At 49.6% G+C, this 12,352-nt stretch overlaps 7 protein-coding genes across 7 annotated transcripts; 3 read left to right on the plus strand and 4 right to left on the minus strand.

The window, feature by feature from the left end:
- Positions 1 to 535: 535 nt before the first annotated feature.
- PHATRDRAFT_37131 (predicted protein) lies at positions 536 to 2,402 on the minus strand (the record flags this gene model as incomplete). Its single annotated transcript, XM_002181296.1, has 2 exons — positions 536 to 2,221; positions 2,355 to 2,402. 2 exons carry the CDS (start codon positions 2,400 to 2,402, stop codon positions 536 to 538), a joined length of 1,734 nt encoding a protein of 577 aa, XP_002181332.1.
- A 478-nt stretch (positions 2,403 to 2,880) lies between these two features.
- On the plus strand, positions 2,881 to 4,641 carry PHATRDRAFT_47032 (predicted protein). Its single transcript, XM_002181126.1, has one exon. It carries the CDS (start codon positions 2,961 to 2,963, stop codon positions 4,617 to 4,619), a length of 1,659 nt encoding a protein of 552 aa, XP_002181162.1. The 5' UTR covers positions 2,881 to 2,960; the 3' UTR covers positions 4,620 to 4,641.
- A 278-nt stretch (positions 4,642 to 4,919) lies between these two features.
- PHATRDRAFT_37133 (predicted protein) lies at positions 4,920 to 5,417 on the plus strand (the record flags this gene model as incomplete). The annotated part of the gene is made up of 1 exon (XM_002181127.1): positions 4,920 to 5,417. One exon carries the CDS (start codon positions 4,920 to 4,922, stop codon positions 5,415 to 5,417), a length of 498 nt encoding a protein of 165 aa, XP_002181163.1.
- A 311-nt stretch (positions 5,418 to 5,728) lies between these two features.
- On the minus strand, positions 5,729 to 6,700 carry PHATRDRAFT_47033 (predicted protein; the record flags this gene model as incomplete). Its single annotated transcript, XM_002181297.1, has 1 exon — positions 5,729 to 6,700. The coding sequence occupies one exon, from the start codon at positions 6,698 to 6,700 to the stop codon at positions 5,729 to 5,731; it is 972 nt and encodes a 323-aa protein (XP_002181333.1).
- Positions 6,701 to 7,063: 363 nt separating this feature from the next.
- On the minus strand, positions 7,064 to 9,509 carry PHATRDRAFT_47034 (predicted protein; the record flags this gene model as incomplete). Its single annotated transcript, XM_002181298.1, has 1 exon — positions 7,064 to 9,509. Exon 1 carries the CDS (start codon positions 9,419 to 9,421, stop codon positions 7,064 to 7,066), a length of 2,358 nt encoding a protein of 785 aa, XP_002181334.1. The 5' UTR covers positions 9,422 to 9,509.
- A 607-nt stretch (positions 9,510 to 10,116) lies between these two features.
- PHATRDRAFT_37136 (predicted protein) lies at positions 10,117 to 11,355 on the plus strand (the record flags this gene model as incomplete). The annotated part of the gene is made up of 1 exon (XM_002181128.1): positions 10,117 to 11,355. One exon carries the CDS (start codon positions 10,117 to 10,119, stop codon positions 11,353 to 11,355), a length of 1,239 nt encoding a protein of 412 aa, XP_002181164.1.
- Positions 11,356 to 11,594: 239 nt separating this feature from the next.
- On the minus strand, positions 11,595 to 12,299 carry PHATRDRAFT_13617 (predicted protein; the record flags this gene model as incomplete). Its single annotated transcript, XM_002181299.1, has 3 exons — positions 11,595 to 11,924; positions 11,988 to 12,151; positions 12,191 to 12,299. Coding segments are annotated over 3 exons (603 nt in total), but the record flags the coding sequence as incomplete, so codon positions are not given.
- Between the last annotated feature and the right edge of the window lie 53 nt (positions 12,300 to 12,352).

Consider the following 12,352-nt stretch of genomic DNA (forward strand, 5'->3'; position numbering starts at 1 on the left):
ATGCACTTCGACGGTGGAGCCCGCGGTAACCCTGGGTGTGCCGGAGTAGGAATGGTGCTATACGCAGGCAACAGCGAAATATGGTGCGGTTGGAAGTATCTTGATCAAATGTCCAACAACGCCGCGGAATACAATGGTTTATTGACCGGTCTGGAATGTGCCTTGTCACTTGGCATTCGCCGAATACGGGTACAAGGGGACAGTGAACTGATTGTGAAGCAAATCAAAGGTATCTACCAGGTGAAAAACGCAAATTTACAAATTCTGTGTACCAAAGCCAAGGATTTGATTGAGCAGTTTGACCATTTTGAGATCAGCCATTTCCGACGCGAGCACAACAAGCGCGCAGATTGGCTAGCCAACCATGCTATGGATACAGCAAGCAGCTATGGCTACGAAGAGATGGATAATATGACTCTATAGATCGTGTTATAGCTACTAATTGTAAGTATAAAAAGACTATTCACCTCTATCTTGCCGATTACTAGAAAGGCTGTCGCGGCAGCTTCGGCAGGAGACCGTCTTCTCGGTAGACTCAACCGCCTCCCCGGCCTTTCATGTAGCTGACTCCGGGCCCAAGTTGACCCGACCGAGCGCCTCCTTGGGCGGCCTGCATGGCGCCTCCCATCATATTACTCATTGGTTTATTACCCTGGTCCATTTGACCCGTATGGTGAGCGTTGGGGTCCTGTGACTTGGGCGCCATGACAGTTTCGTCAATGGACAGAATCACACACGCTGCTTCCGTGGCAGCGTCGAACGAATTTACCTTGTTGTCGCTCGGTTCCCATACGCCCAAATCAAAAGTATCGCAAATATGACCGTTAATGACATCGACTCCGTACCACTTTCCGTCCGCGTCGACGGCATGTTTTCTTCGCAATGCAGCCAGAATATCGGTTGAGTCGTACCCCGCATTCTCGCACAATTGACGAGGAATGACTTCCAACGCCTTGGCGTAGGCTGTAATGATAAGCTGTCCTTTTCCTTCAATGGTCAGAGCGTGCTCGCGCAGACAACGCGAGACTTCCATTTCGACGGCACCGCCACCGGCTACGACCGATCCCGACTGGAGCGATCGCTTGACGACCATCAAGGCGTCGTGCACACTCCGTTCGGACTCGGCAATGAATTGTTCGGTTCCTCCGCGCAAAACAATGGTGGACGTTAGCTTTTGGGGGCAGTCTGTAAAGACGTTGAAGCGCTCGTCACCAACCTGGCGCTCCTCAAAGACCCCACACGTCCCCAACATGTCCTTGGTGATACCGTGAGTGCTGGTTTGGACGCTACCACCCGTGGCCTTGGCCACACGCTTCAGGTCTCCATCTGTCACACGGCCCGCACAAAAGAGTCCCCGATCGGCAAAGTATTGCGTCGCTAAATCACCAATGGGCAATTTACTGAGGACGATCTGGGCACCGGAATCTACACAGGCGTCCAACTTGTCGTAGATTACCTTCCATTCGGCGTCGACGATGCTCTGATACTGGGATGGGTCTGTGATGCGTACCTCGGCGTTTTCTTTTTCGGACTTGAGTTCCAATTCGACGTTGAGCAATAGAATCCCTGGATTAGTGAATTGTTTGGTCATTTGTTCAAAACCAGCGTAGGAAAAGGTTTTTTTGAAAGCCACGCCGTTGACGAGAAAGGATTGCCGGACATCCCCACCGGATATTTGTTTGATAGCGACCAAGCTTGATAGATCGTCCAGAGAGCCTCCTTGATGCAATGCTTGTACCGCTTCCACTACCATTGGTGCAAAGAGATCTTTATGGTTGGCAATTAGCTTGGAATTGAGAGCGGTACGTGCCGTTTTGAGCAGCATATCCTCCAGCTCGTCTCCCTGAAACGGTACGGCGAGTTCCTGTACTTTCTCCACGGCCATTTTCCCCGCGTTGCGTATATTGCGTTGGAGGATTTGCGGATGGACGCCTTCTTCGACGAAGGGTTTCATTTTGGCGAGTATTTCGGCGGCGAGGAGGACGACGCTGGTGGTACCGTCGCCGACTTCGGCGTCCTGACTCATGGAAATGTCCACGAGTGTCTTGGCGGCGGGATGTTCAATCTCGAGGAGTTTCATAATCGTGGCGCCGTCGTTGCTGATGGTCACGTGACGACCCGTCGCGATGAGCTTGTCCCGCCCCGAAGGGCCCAACGTCGTCCGCACCGTATCCGCCACTGCCTGGCAGGCATTAATGTTCGAAATGAGCTGTGGTGTTCCCTGTTAGATATATATATTCAAGCAATGTAAATGCAGAGGAAATGTGAGTAGGTTGAAAAGTCCACGAGTACGGGATGGTGTGCTGTGATATGACGTATTGTGAATCCGACAGCGAAACCGACAAACTTCTTACCTGGGATGTATCGGTTCCTTCCCGCAGAAGGATAATGCCGGGACGCATGCCTTGGGCGTTCATTTTGTCTATACCTGTGTCGATTGGATTCGATTCTCAGTCAATAGAGGACGTGTCTAACTGTGCGTTGTACGGTTGTGTGTGTGTTGTGTGTTCTGCGTTGTGTGTGTGTGTGGCACGGGTGCTGTCCATCCCCATGGTCCAGAGGTGTCGGTCTCCGGTGGCGCACCGCGCAATCCAAAGACGAAAGCTTACTACCAGTAGAGAGGACTCGCAGGTAACTAACTAACTGTAACTGAAACAAGAAAGGCGCACGGGTCAGCGACGGACGACAACAAAATACTCTGTGGTAAGAGGGACAGACGAAACCCTTCGGAGTGCGCCGCGAAGGACGCGGGGCAGACTGGTTCCGGGTCCGAGTCCCGGATTAGTGGATCACGTACGCGAACTAGAATGGTGAAACCCCCCCCAAAAAGGTCATCCTTTTGGAAAAAGGTCTGTCTTGCGAGTAGGCATTGATTGCGGTCGCGGTGCAATCTCTTGTGGATTCGTTCGTTCGCTCGTTCGCTAGTTCCTACGCCCGGTCGTTCCTACGTTCCTTTCCATATGGCGAGCTTGGACGGCAAGGGCAAAAAGAAACGCTCACCGCGGATGGCGGGCAACGGCAGCGGCCGCTTCGTCAGGGTGACTTGTGCGCCCGCTCCGGGGGCTGTCGAAGTTGGGCTCCTGCTGACCTTCTGCGTCGTGGGACTGTATCTGTACGGATTCTACGAAGTCGTCGGAGCGTTACCAAATATTCCGTCACCGCCCAATTGGCGCTCTCATTTGGGAGAAAACATCAATCTCGCCCGCAACGAATGGAACGACGCACAGCGCGCCGCGTCTCCGATCGACACTCCGTTGGATCCCACCATTCCACTAGCGCGATGGCCCGTCAGTCTACGCGACGAACCGAACAATGTGGAAACCTTGCTACACACGGGTGACGGTACCACACAAATGTCGGTGCCCCGGTTCTGGTCCAAGCCCATCCATCAGGATACCCTCATGACCCGCGCCACCGCCATGCGCGTCGGTTCCTGTATCCAACCGGACGCTCACGGCAACCACGCCCGTGGTGAATCCTGTCCAACCGCACAGCGTACGATTTTTGTAGCCATTGCGTCCTACCGCGACTTTGAATGCCGGAGTACGGTGGAGTCCATTTTCACCCGCGCCGCACATCCCGAACGCATCCGCGTCGCCGTCGTGGATCAGATCGTGCACGGAGAAGACGTCCTCTGCGATGCTCCCATTCAACCCTGTGATACTCATCCAGAACAAGCACTCTGCCAATACAAGAACCAACTGGACGTTTACGAGATGGCGGCGGAATTATCCGTTGGACCGGTCTTCGCCCGGCACATTGGCCATCGTATGTATCGCGGTGAATACTACGCCACACAATCGGATGCTCACGTTACGTACACACAAAATTGGGACGCCGATATAATCACGCAATTGGAAGCGACCGGTAACGAATTGGCGGTCTTGACGACCTACCTGACGGATGTCCAAGGCTCGATTGACAAGAACGGCAAATCCTTGCGGAATACCCGCCCCATCATGTGCAACACCGCCTACGAAGGCGGCGCCCAAGGGATGCATCTGCGACACGGTTCGCAACCGGAAAAGCGGCCGTCTATTCACGGAATGCCACAACTTCAACCATGGTGGGCCGCGGGCTACTCTTTTTCGCGCGGTCATTTTGTGGTTAATGTTCCCTACGATCCCTACCAACCCATGATCTTTCAAGGAGAGGAAATGTCCATTGGTATTCGTGGCTTTACAATTGGGTACGATTACTACGCACCCGAACGCAGCGTGTGTTTTCACCATTACGCGGTGGGTGACAATGCCAAAATTCGTAACAAGGTCCATCATTTTTGGGAGAACGACAACAAGTACGCTGGGACGGGCAAGAAGGCGATGAAACGTTTATTGGGCATCGTCCACATGAATCCCGAAGTAGATCCCAAGACCTGGAACCATGCAGAGCTCGACATGTATGGGGTGGGCCTGGTCCGGACTCCCGAAAAGTTCTACGAACTGTTTGGAATTGACGTCGTCCAACAGACTACCGAAAAGCACTTGTGCAGATTTGTCGATGGCGATACCGGGAAAATGCACAAGCTTTTTCATGATCAGCATTTACGAAGAGACGGCATGGGTATTGATTATGCCGACATTGATTACAAATTTGTGGATCCCAATCCCAATGAATAGAAAAATATGTTATGGTATCGTTACGCACCATAGTTTGTCCGAATAGAGCTATCGGTAGCTTTTTCTCCGCGTCGTAGACAAGTTCGTCGGCTGTGCTTTCAGTCTCGTGCCATTTGACGTATGATCATTCTTACCTTATCAGTACTGATGGTGTGGTAGTCTCCGACAAACAAACAAATCAGCAACATTATCCAGAAATAGAACAACACGCATATTTTACATACTTTACAGTTAGGTATAATATCCGTGAAAGCTGAAGCACAAGCCAACGCAAACGCCCAGCTCAAAAATTCACATGCCATGATGAATAGAAGTTGCGTATTGCAAAAGAGACTTCTTTTCTTTGCTGTTTTTGTGTGTTACAACTCTGGTGGCAGCCACGGCCGATCGGGTATATCACACTGTTCGGTCCAAGCCTTTCACATCGGCCCGTATCCAACTCAAAGGGTATCATCATCGATACGGTCGCAGGCGTTCGACGAGCGCAAAGAGAGAAGGCATGCCTTGTATGCGGAAAATGAAAGCTCGGATACGGAGAGTAGTCCCCCATCGCAACTTGAAGACACGGATACCGACATGGAGGTTGACCCCCGAAAGCTTCAAATGGAGCTCGACTCAATGATGGAACCATCACCGACACTGTTTGGTTTGGAAAAGAAACCCATGACCGAGGAGCAGCTGAAAATTCCTCTTTTCACGGGCAGCATTGTTTTACTTTCCAGCATGGTATTAACGTTTTACGGGTTCTATGTATTCTTCACCGGAAGCGACCCGGCTCACGATGTGCCGCTCTTTTGAGACCGCCAATTGCATGTTTGTTGCATTAGGTAAGCGACTGCACCTACTTTCGCTTCCATAGTAATTGTAGCATTCGACTCGGACCAATCATCTTTTTCGTTTGACTGTAGCTAGGGAGCTTTTGCAGTTACGTCTTTCCGTTTACAATGAATCTATAGAATGACTGAAGTGGAAACAGAATGCAGACAGCTCACTTTCGCTTTCCCTAATTGTCTTTAAACGTCTATATACGTCTTTGTCTCATGATTTTGCGCGTGGACAATTTTTTGTGTCCTGACATCCTTACGTGTCATTGGAAGCGGCAATCTGAGCTAGCTGTCGACGAGCAACCTTTCCGAAATACCGTTGAACTGCAGGAAGCATTGCAGCGAAACACGCGTGCCTGTCTGGAAGCCAACAGCACAGTGTGGACGTTGGACGCATAGCAAAACGAGATCGCCCGGTTCCACGGTGATCGACGCAGGAGGACCGAGCTGCTTACGAAGCCGCATCTGGGCCTCAGCATCTTGCGAGGAGAGCCCAGTAAGCAGTAAGGCATTTCGGTACCAATCCCATCGCGACCGGATACCCATTGGCCAGATATCCAACACTCTCTGGGCTTCAGTCACTTCATCGCTAGGTAATTGCAAATATATATTCGCACTAAACAGTCCCTTTGAGCTATCCAGGGGCCCCATTTCGTCCACATGAATAAATCCTTTAGACCATCTGGTAGGGCCTTTCATCACTCGTGGCAAACCTCCCGAAAAAGGCCGTTTCTCTCCCGATGTTTCTCGTGCCAATCCAGCACCAGCAGGCCAGGCCTCGTCGAGCTCGAGACGAAGAAGGTCAAGAGGCCATAGCTGCATGCCATCGTCCCTGGACCTCCTCCGCTGATGCAATTCACGCAAGACTCCAGTAAAATACTCGTCCTGATCCGAAGAATTCCCGCGAGCAGAGGCGATGTTGAATGGAGCGTGCTCTCCCAGCGTAAACACATCCGACGACTCCAGGCCTCGACTGGTGCTGACTCTCCAGTTCTTCCCTTTACCGTGGGATGCTTCAGCAGCTAGCGACGATCCTAGTTTCTTAGCTGCCTCTGTGTGATAAAAGCCTTTGATGTGCAAAGCGGTAGCCTCATGTTTCACGAGCCGAACAAGATCTCTCTCGCAGAGCTTGTCGCTGGTGATCACATCAGCCATCAAGCCGGAGTCCATAGGTAGCCCTCCATAGCGCGACTCAATGAAAGCAAAGAGCCGTCTTATTGCAGCCGTGGACTCCGCGGACTGCCCGATACTTTTCATTTCACTGTCAAAGACTACAGACCAAGATAAAATCAATCGACCCGAAGCAACAGAACAAAAAAATAAACAGGATTGGTATAGCGTTATTTACGTCTTGAATTTATCGAAATTATAAGACAGCCGGAACTGATGTCGCGGATTAATGTCGTCCTTCTTCTGCACTTAACAGCAAAAACTGATTACGCTCTATTCGGCATTGCATTATCAGTTAATGAATCTCAAAACTACAGCAGATAACTGTGAACTGTTGATTGTGAGAATATCAAATGCACCGAGGCAAAAATCACACGAAAGCATCTACGCAAGCATACTATATCAAAAAAGCAAATATAGACTGCTTACAAACATAACTAGTAGCATTCTCTACAAGCAAAGTATTCTTGCGTTCCAAAGACGGCCCAAGCACCATGACAAATGGCCAGACGCCATCATAAACGCGGCAAGAGAGAGTCGCATCACAATATCCACAAGTCCAATTGTTGACCAACCATCGGTTTGACGCCAATCCCAAGCAAGCGACAAAAAAATCAAGGTACCGGTGACAGCTGAAAAAAGCCATGCTATTGCAAGACTCGGCTTGTAGTTAGGTACACCGACCGAGAGACTGTCACCCGCAAAAATAACGACCATCATCCCAAAGTGAAAGAAAAGGCCCAAACTAGGCCAATTGCGTGCATATAGTAAATCTGCGTTGTCACCGTGAGAGTAAGTTGAAGGTGAAATCATCACAGCAAGGCAGTCACCCTTCAACACTTCCAATACAAGGAAAGTGGCAAACACTGGGAGGTAAACTCGGTAAAAGGCAACGGAAGCGTGTGCAATCGCGATATGAATCCTTCCTCCGTCACGTTGATCACCCCTTTCCGGCCGAACCCGCACTTGTTCCGTGGACTGAAGAGCAACAAGACCCACTGTTTGCACGAGTCCGCATATAATGCGCACCGCAAGGAGTCCCCCTACAAACAAGCCCCAACAATCGAGACCGTTACTAAAGCGAAGAAAAATGCTGAGTTGCCAAGCACCAAAGAGCGCTCCAACGGGGCACATAACTATGAGAAGGCGCCTTGCATAGTGATAAAAGAATGGACTTCCAACACTCATTGCGGCAACAAACAGATACATTGAAGCCATGTGAATTCCCCAGTTGTAGATGTCGCGAGTGTCACTCGCTCCGACAAAAGTTTCTCGTAGCATGGCGAAACATTCCAACATCATACCCGCAAGCAAACCTACGCATCCGATCCATACAGTTCTCGCACCAAGTCTTTGCAAGCGTGAATATCTCTCAGATGAAGCGATTTGAGCAAGTGTAGGACAAGCAAAGCGTCCGGTACTTGCGATATGACCAGATGTGTTCAAGACTCTGTCGTTTTTGTTGGAAATGCGACCAGGCTCGCAATCGTCGTCTTGAAGGCGTGAATATTCAACCTGGAAGGTCAAAGCATTGTCCGATAAATATTCCCGCAACAATTGCAAAACAATGAACAATATCAGAGACATAATTGCAGCTTCAAAGAATGTACACAGCAGCGACCAACGATCTCGATCTGATCCCTCCCAACTCCAGAGAATATTCACTACCGACGCAACAGAAACCAAGGTACGCCACCCCGAAGCCAAGATTGCACCACCGATACTTGCCGGATCTCGTGGAAGTACCGAGATGAGCATTATTAGAGATAATAGAAATGCTTCGTGCGCGCCTAGACTGTAGCTCATCTCAAAGGACCGAAAGGCGGCATGTTTATGCTCGGTTTCAACCCCATCCGCTGCATCTCGTGTCTTCAAATGTGATAGATATTCCAGTGTCGTTACACTAGTGTAGAAAATTGCCAATAATTGTATTGCTACGCAACCGAAGGATATAGCAACTACTTTCGATCGATCGGACACAGATCCTGCCAATCCAGGTGGTTCTCGCAAGAACGCGGTTTCAACATTTGAGGCCCAGGCATGGCTCGACAACAGTGATCGCAGTCGGTAAAACGTAACAACGCGTGAACCAAAGGCGACCAAGCAGCAAATGAAGAGGATACTCGCAAGCAGGAGCCGTAGACCGATCTGGTTGCGTGGTGATTCCGAAGGGCTGGTCAGTACGTGCCAGTCAACCACCGCGTATGAGAGCGCTGCTAGTCCAAAGTAGAAAGCCACATTCCGAGTAAATAAGGCCCAGAGGACATCACCCCGCACAGCCGTTACCGTTGCTGCAGCTCCCAGCAACGAAGCATGAATCAGATTTTGGAGGGTGCGAATTTGTTGTTTGAGAATTGTAAACCAGAGCGGATGCTGGTCCCCTGTGACACACAGACCTTCTTTGGAAGAAAACAGAGGAAGGGTATCAACAATACTGGAACGCTCGTCAAAGTCCCTTTGGACTGATTGGTACTCTTCAAATTCATATATGAGAAGCACCGAGACGATTGCCATAACGCTGCATATTCCGTAGATAAAATACAGGGACACGCCATCCGAAGATCGCCGTATTGTGTATGCAACAAAGTCTTCTACAACCGTGTCTTCTTCTCTCTGGATGCCATCCTCACACTGGCTATCAGCGTCGGAATCCACGTCTGACGCGGAGTCCGACGATCTCGTGCTGTCCCAGGAAGAAATGTGGAAGGCGACGCGAGATGATTCGGGATCTGTTCCTAAAGCAGGCTGTAGAGGCCTCCCTTGAATCTGGATTTCCTCTAAGCAAATGTTGGCTTGAGCTGGTAACATAAGAAAGGATTGTGATTGTCTAAGTAATGGGGATAGGGTATTTTCTCATGCATGTCGACTGGTTTACAAATAAAGTAACTGTAAGCGCTACCAGGTATTTCGAACAAATCGTATATCGGATTGTTCGGGATTTCGAAGCTTGTGAACAAGCGGGTTTTGTTTGCATGAGGAAGGTTGCATTCACGCGCAAATAGGTACCGCAGTGTCATTCATAGGTATAGGTGTTTGGAATCTAGAATGTTAGTCTATCTTTCTTTAATGCTGAAAAACAAACACAACTTATATTGAAGAACACAAAACGACGATGGAGATCACAGTTGAGGAAAACGATGAACTACGAAGATTATGAGTCTATATTGTACTCTTGGATATTCGTAGGGACTGTGGGGCTGTGATTCGTTGTGTGTGGGACGGAAGCGACTTGTCTTTTAGCAGTAGGCGATTGAACTTCTGGTGAGACGTTGTCCTTACCAGGAGTTTGATCAACAACTTATCCTTGGCAAATCCGATTTCTCTAAAAATCGACCAGGTACACTCTTTCACAGTCAATGCGAGAAAGGGCACGCCTTCATCCACTCCTTCCCGACTTTGCTTCTCTCCTGTGTCGTTACAGTGGTGGGTTTTGTGCTGATCTGACCGCTTTAAATAATATGAGGGATAATCTGGTATACATTGTCCTCTCATTCCTTTTGGTAATGGGTGGAAAGCCCTCTCGCGCGTTCGTTTCCAATTCAAACGAAATCCGTACCAAAAATACTGGTATCATGATCAATAGTCGACACAAACAAATACAAGTCGCTAACGTTATGCTGAAAATTTCGTCTCCAGAACTCTCTGCATCCCGTGACCCCGAGACTGGGGATATCAATCAGTACCAGCGACGATTGGATCTTCTCAATGATGCTCTCCACTCGTTCAATTCCACTGCCGCCCAGCGTCTTTTAGAGGAGTTGAATACCATGCGCCAGGAAAATATTTATCAAGCTGTCATTGACGATGTACTGAACAATCTACTGGTGCAAGGTCCTGATCAGTCATTGCCATTATGGGCCAAACTTCGCCCTTTCGCTCGGTATTCACGGCGAGCGCGCATGGCGAGTCTGCGTCGGACTTTGGATTGCACAACCCCACCACCCAACGTTGAAGACGAGAGTGATGATGATGCCGCGAGTCAACAAAGACGTCGTCGGCGAGCACTCATCTCCTTACTTCGTACCTTGAGTAGTCCCGACGATGACGCCCGTTCAGCCAATGGGAAACCTGCCAGTCCGGCAGTGGTGACGATTGAGAAACGCGCGCGACGCGAACAAAAAGGGGCGAACGGCCAAGACATGATTGCGCGTCGGCCGACCGACCTGGAAACTCCCGCCTATTCGGTTCTTGCGAAGAAAGCTAATTTTGAGGTTCGTATGTACAAACCCTTTGCCGTTTGTTCCGTCGCCATGAGCAAACCGCGTCCGGTTGATGCCTACAAGACGGACGCTACCGTTGCGGATCCCAAAATGGGTGGGGCTCGAGCTTTCGGCGCACTTGCTGGCTACCTGTTTGGAAAAAATCAGCAAGAGCAAGCAATGGCTATGACTACACCCGTTTTTAATACCGGAAGTGATGATGACAAACAGATGTCATTTGTTCTGCCTTCCGTGTACTGGAAAGAAGATGGAATTTCTGTCGCACCGCAACCCTTTGTCAATAGCGGAGTCAAACTGGAACGCAATGGAGGAGGTGAAAGAGCGGTTCTTATGTTTGGTGGATACGCATCAAAGAATGATGTCAAACGCAGAAAACGTGAGCTGCTTGCAAGTCTTGCCAAAGATAAGGTATGGGAATATCTTGAGGACGAGCCGGTGGCACTTGCTCAATACAACGATCCTTTCACTCCGCCCTGGAAACGTTTGAACGAGGTCTCGATTGGCATTCAACTTAGACGCTAAGCATGGTACACTTCTGTCATTGATCGACTTTAATTAGAAATAGGGACTCAAAATGACTTTACCCGCTTGCAAGATACCGGTCGTTCAAGCGCGGTAGCAAACTGTTTTTCTTGGAAACACAACATCCTTGGGTTCCCTTGTACCGCTGGTTGGGGGTAAGTCAGAAATTTCTTTGATCCTTTCACGGTAGGAAGATCAGGCAAAAATATTGGCCTAGCAAGAAACGGTGCATCGACCTGCATCCAAGGATGCGACAAGATTTCACGGAGAAGAAGCCGTTTGTTTGGTTCACGACAAAGCATATTCTGGAGCAAATCAATAACAGTATTGCTCAGTGGGATTCCTATGTGTTTGATCATTTCGCGAAGGCGGTTGGACGATATCTGCGCAAATCTCTGATCAGAGTTGTGCGCCCATCGAAACGGAGCACGGCCGACAAGCATAATGAAGAGGATCACACCCGCCGACCAAAGATCAACAGCGTAACCGTCAAAATCCTCACCAGCAATGATTTCGGGGGCAATGTAGGTCAAGTTTCCGCAAATACCCTGTGCCGTTATGAGACAGCGCTGGGACCCTTCAGAAACGTCACAGACGGCTCCGTAAAATGTACTGCTATCAGTGTACGGCACACGAAGAGCAAGTCCGAGGTCCCCTATTACAACTTGGTCAGTCTCGTCCAACAACAGGTTTTCCAACGACAAGTCGCGATGACAAACTCCTTTATTCTGAAGATGAGAAAGTCCCGCTAGAAGTTCCCGAAATCGGGTACGAGCTTGTTTTTCGTTCGGACGGACTGGCGATTGGCTAGACTTCAAACTCGATTCTGACTCACAGTTTTTCATCACTGCGCCGTACAAGTCACCTCCAGCGCAATAAGGCATGATGCAGTATAGAAAATCGTCATCTTGGAGGACTTCAATACAACCTAGAACATTCGGGTGATAACTGCCAACGTGCTGAAGAGCGGCAACTTCCTTAATCGGGTCTTCCATAT

Source organism: Phaeodactylum tricornutum, chromosome 12, assembly GCF_000150955.2.
Source record: "Phaeodactylum tricornutum CCAP 1055/1 chromosome 12, whole genome shotgun sequence".
Classification (NCBI taxonomy): domain Eukaryota; phylum Bacillariophyta; class Bacillariophyceae; order Surirellales; family Neidiaceae; genus Phaeodactylum; species Phaeodactylum tricornutum.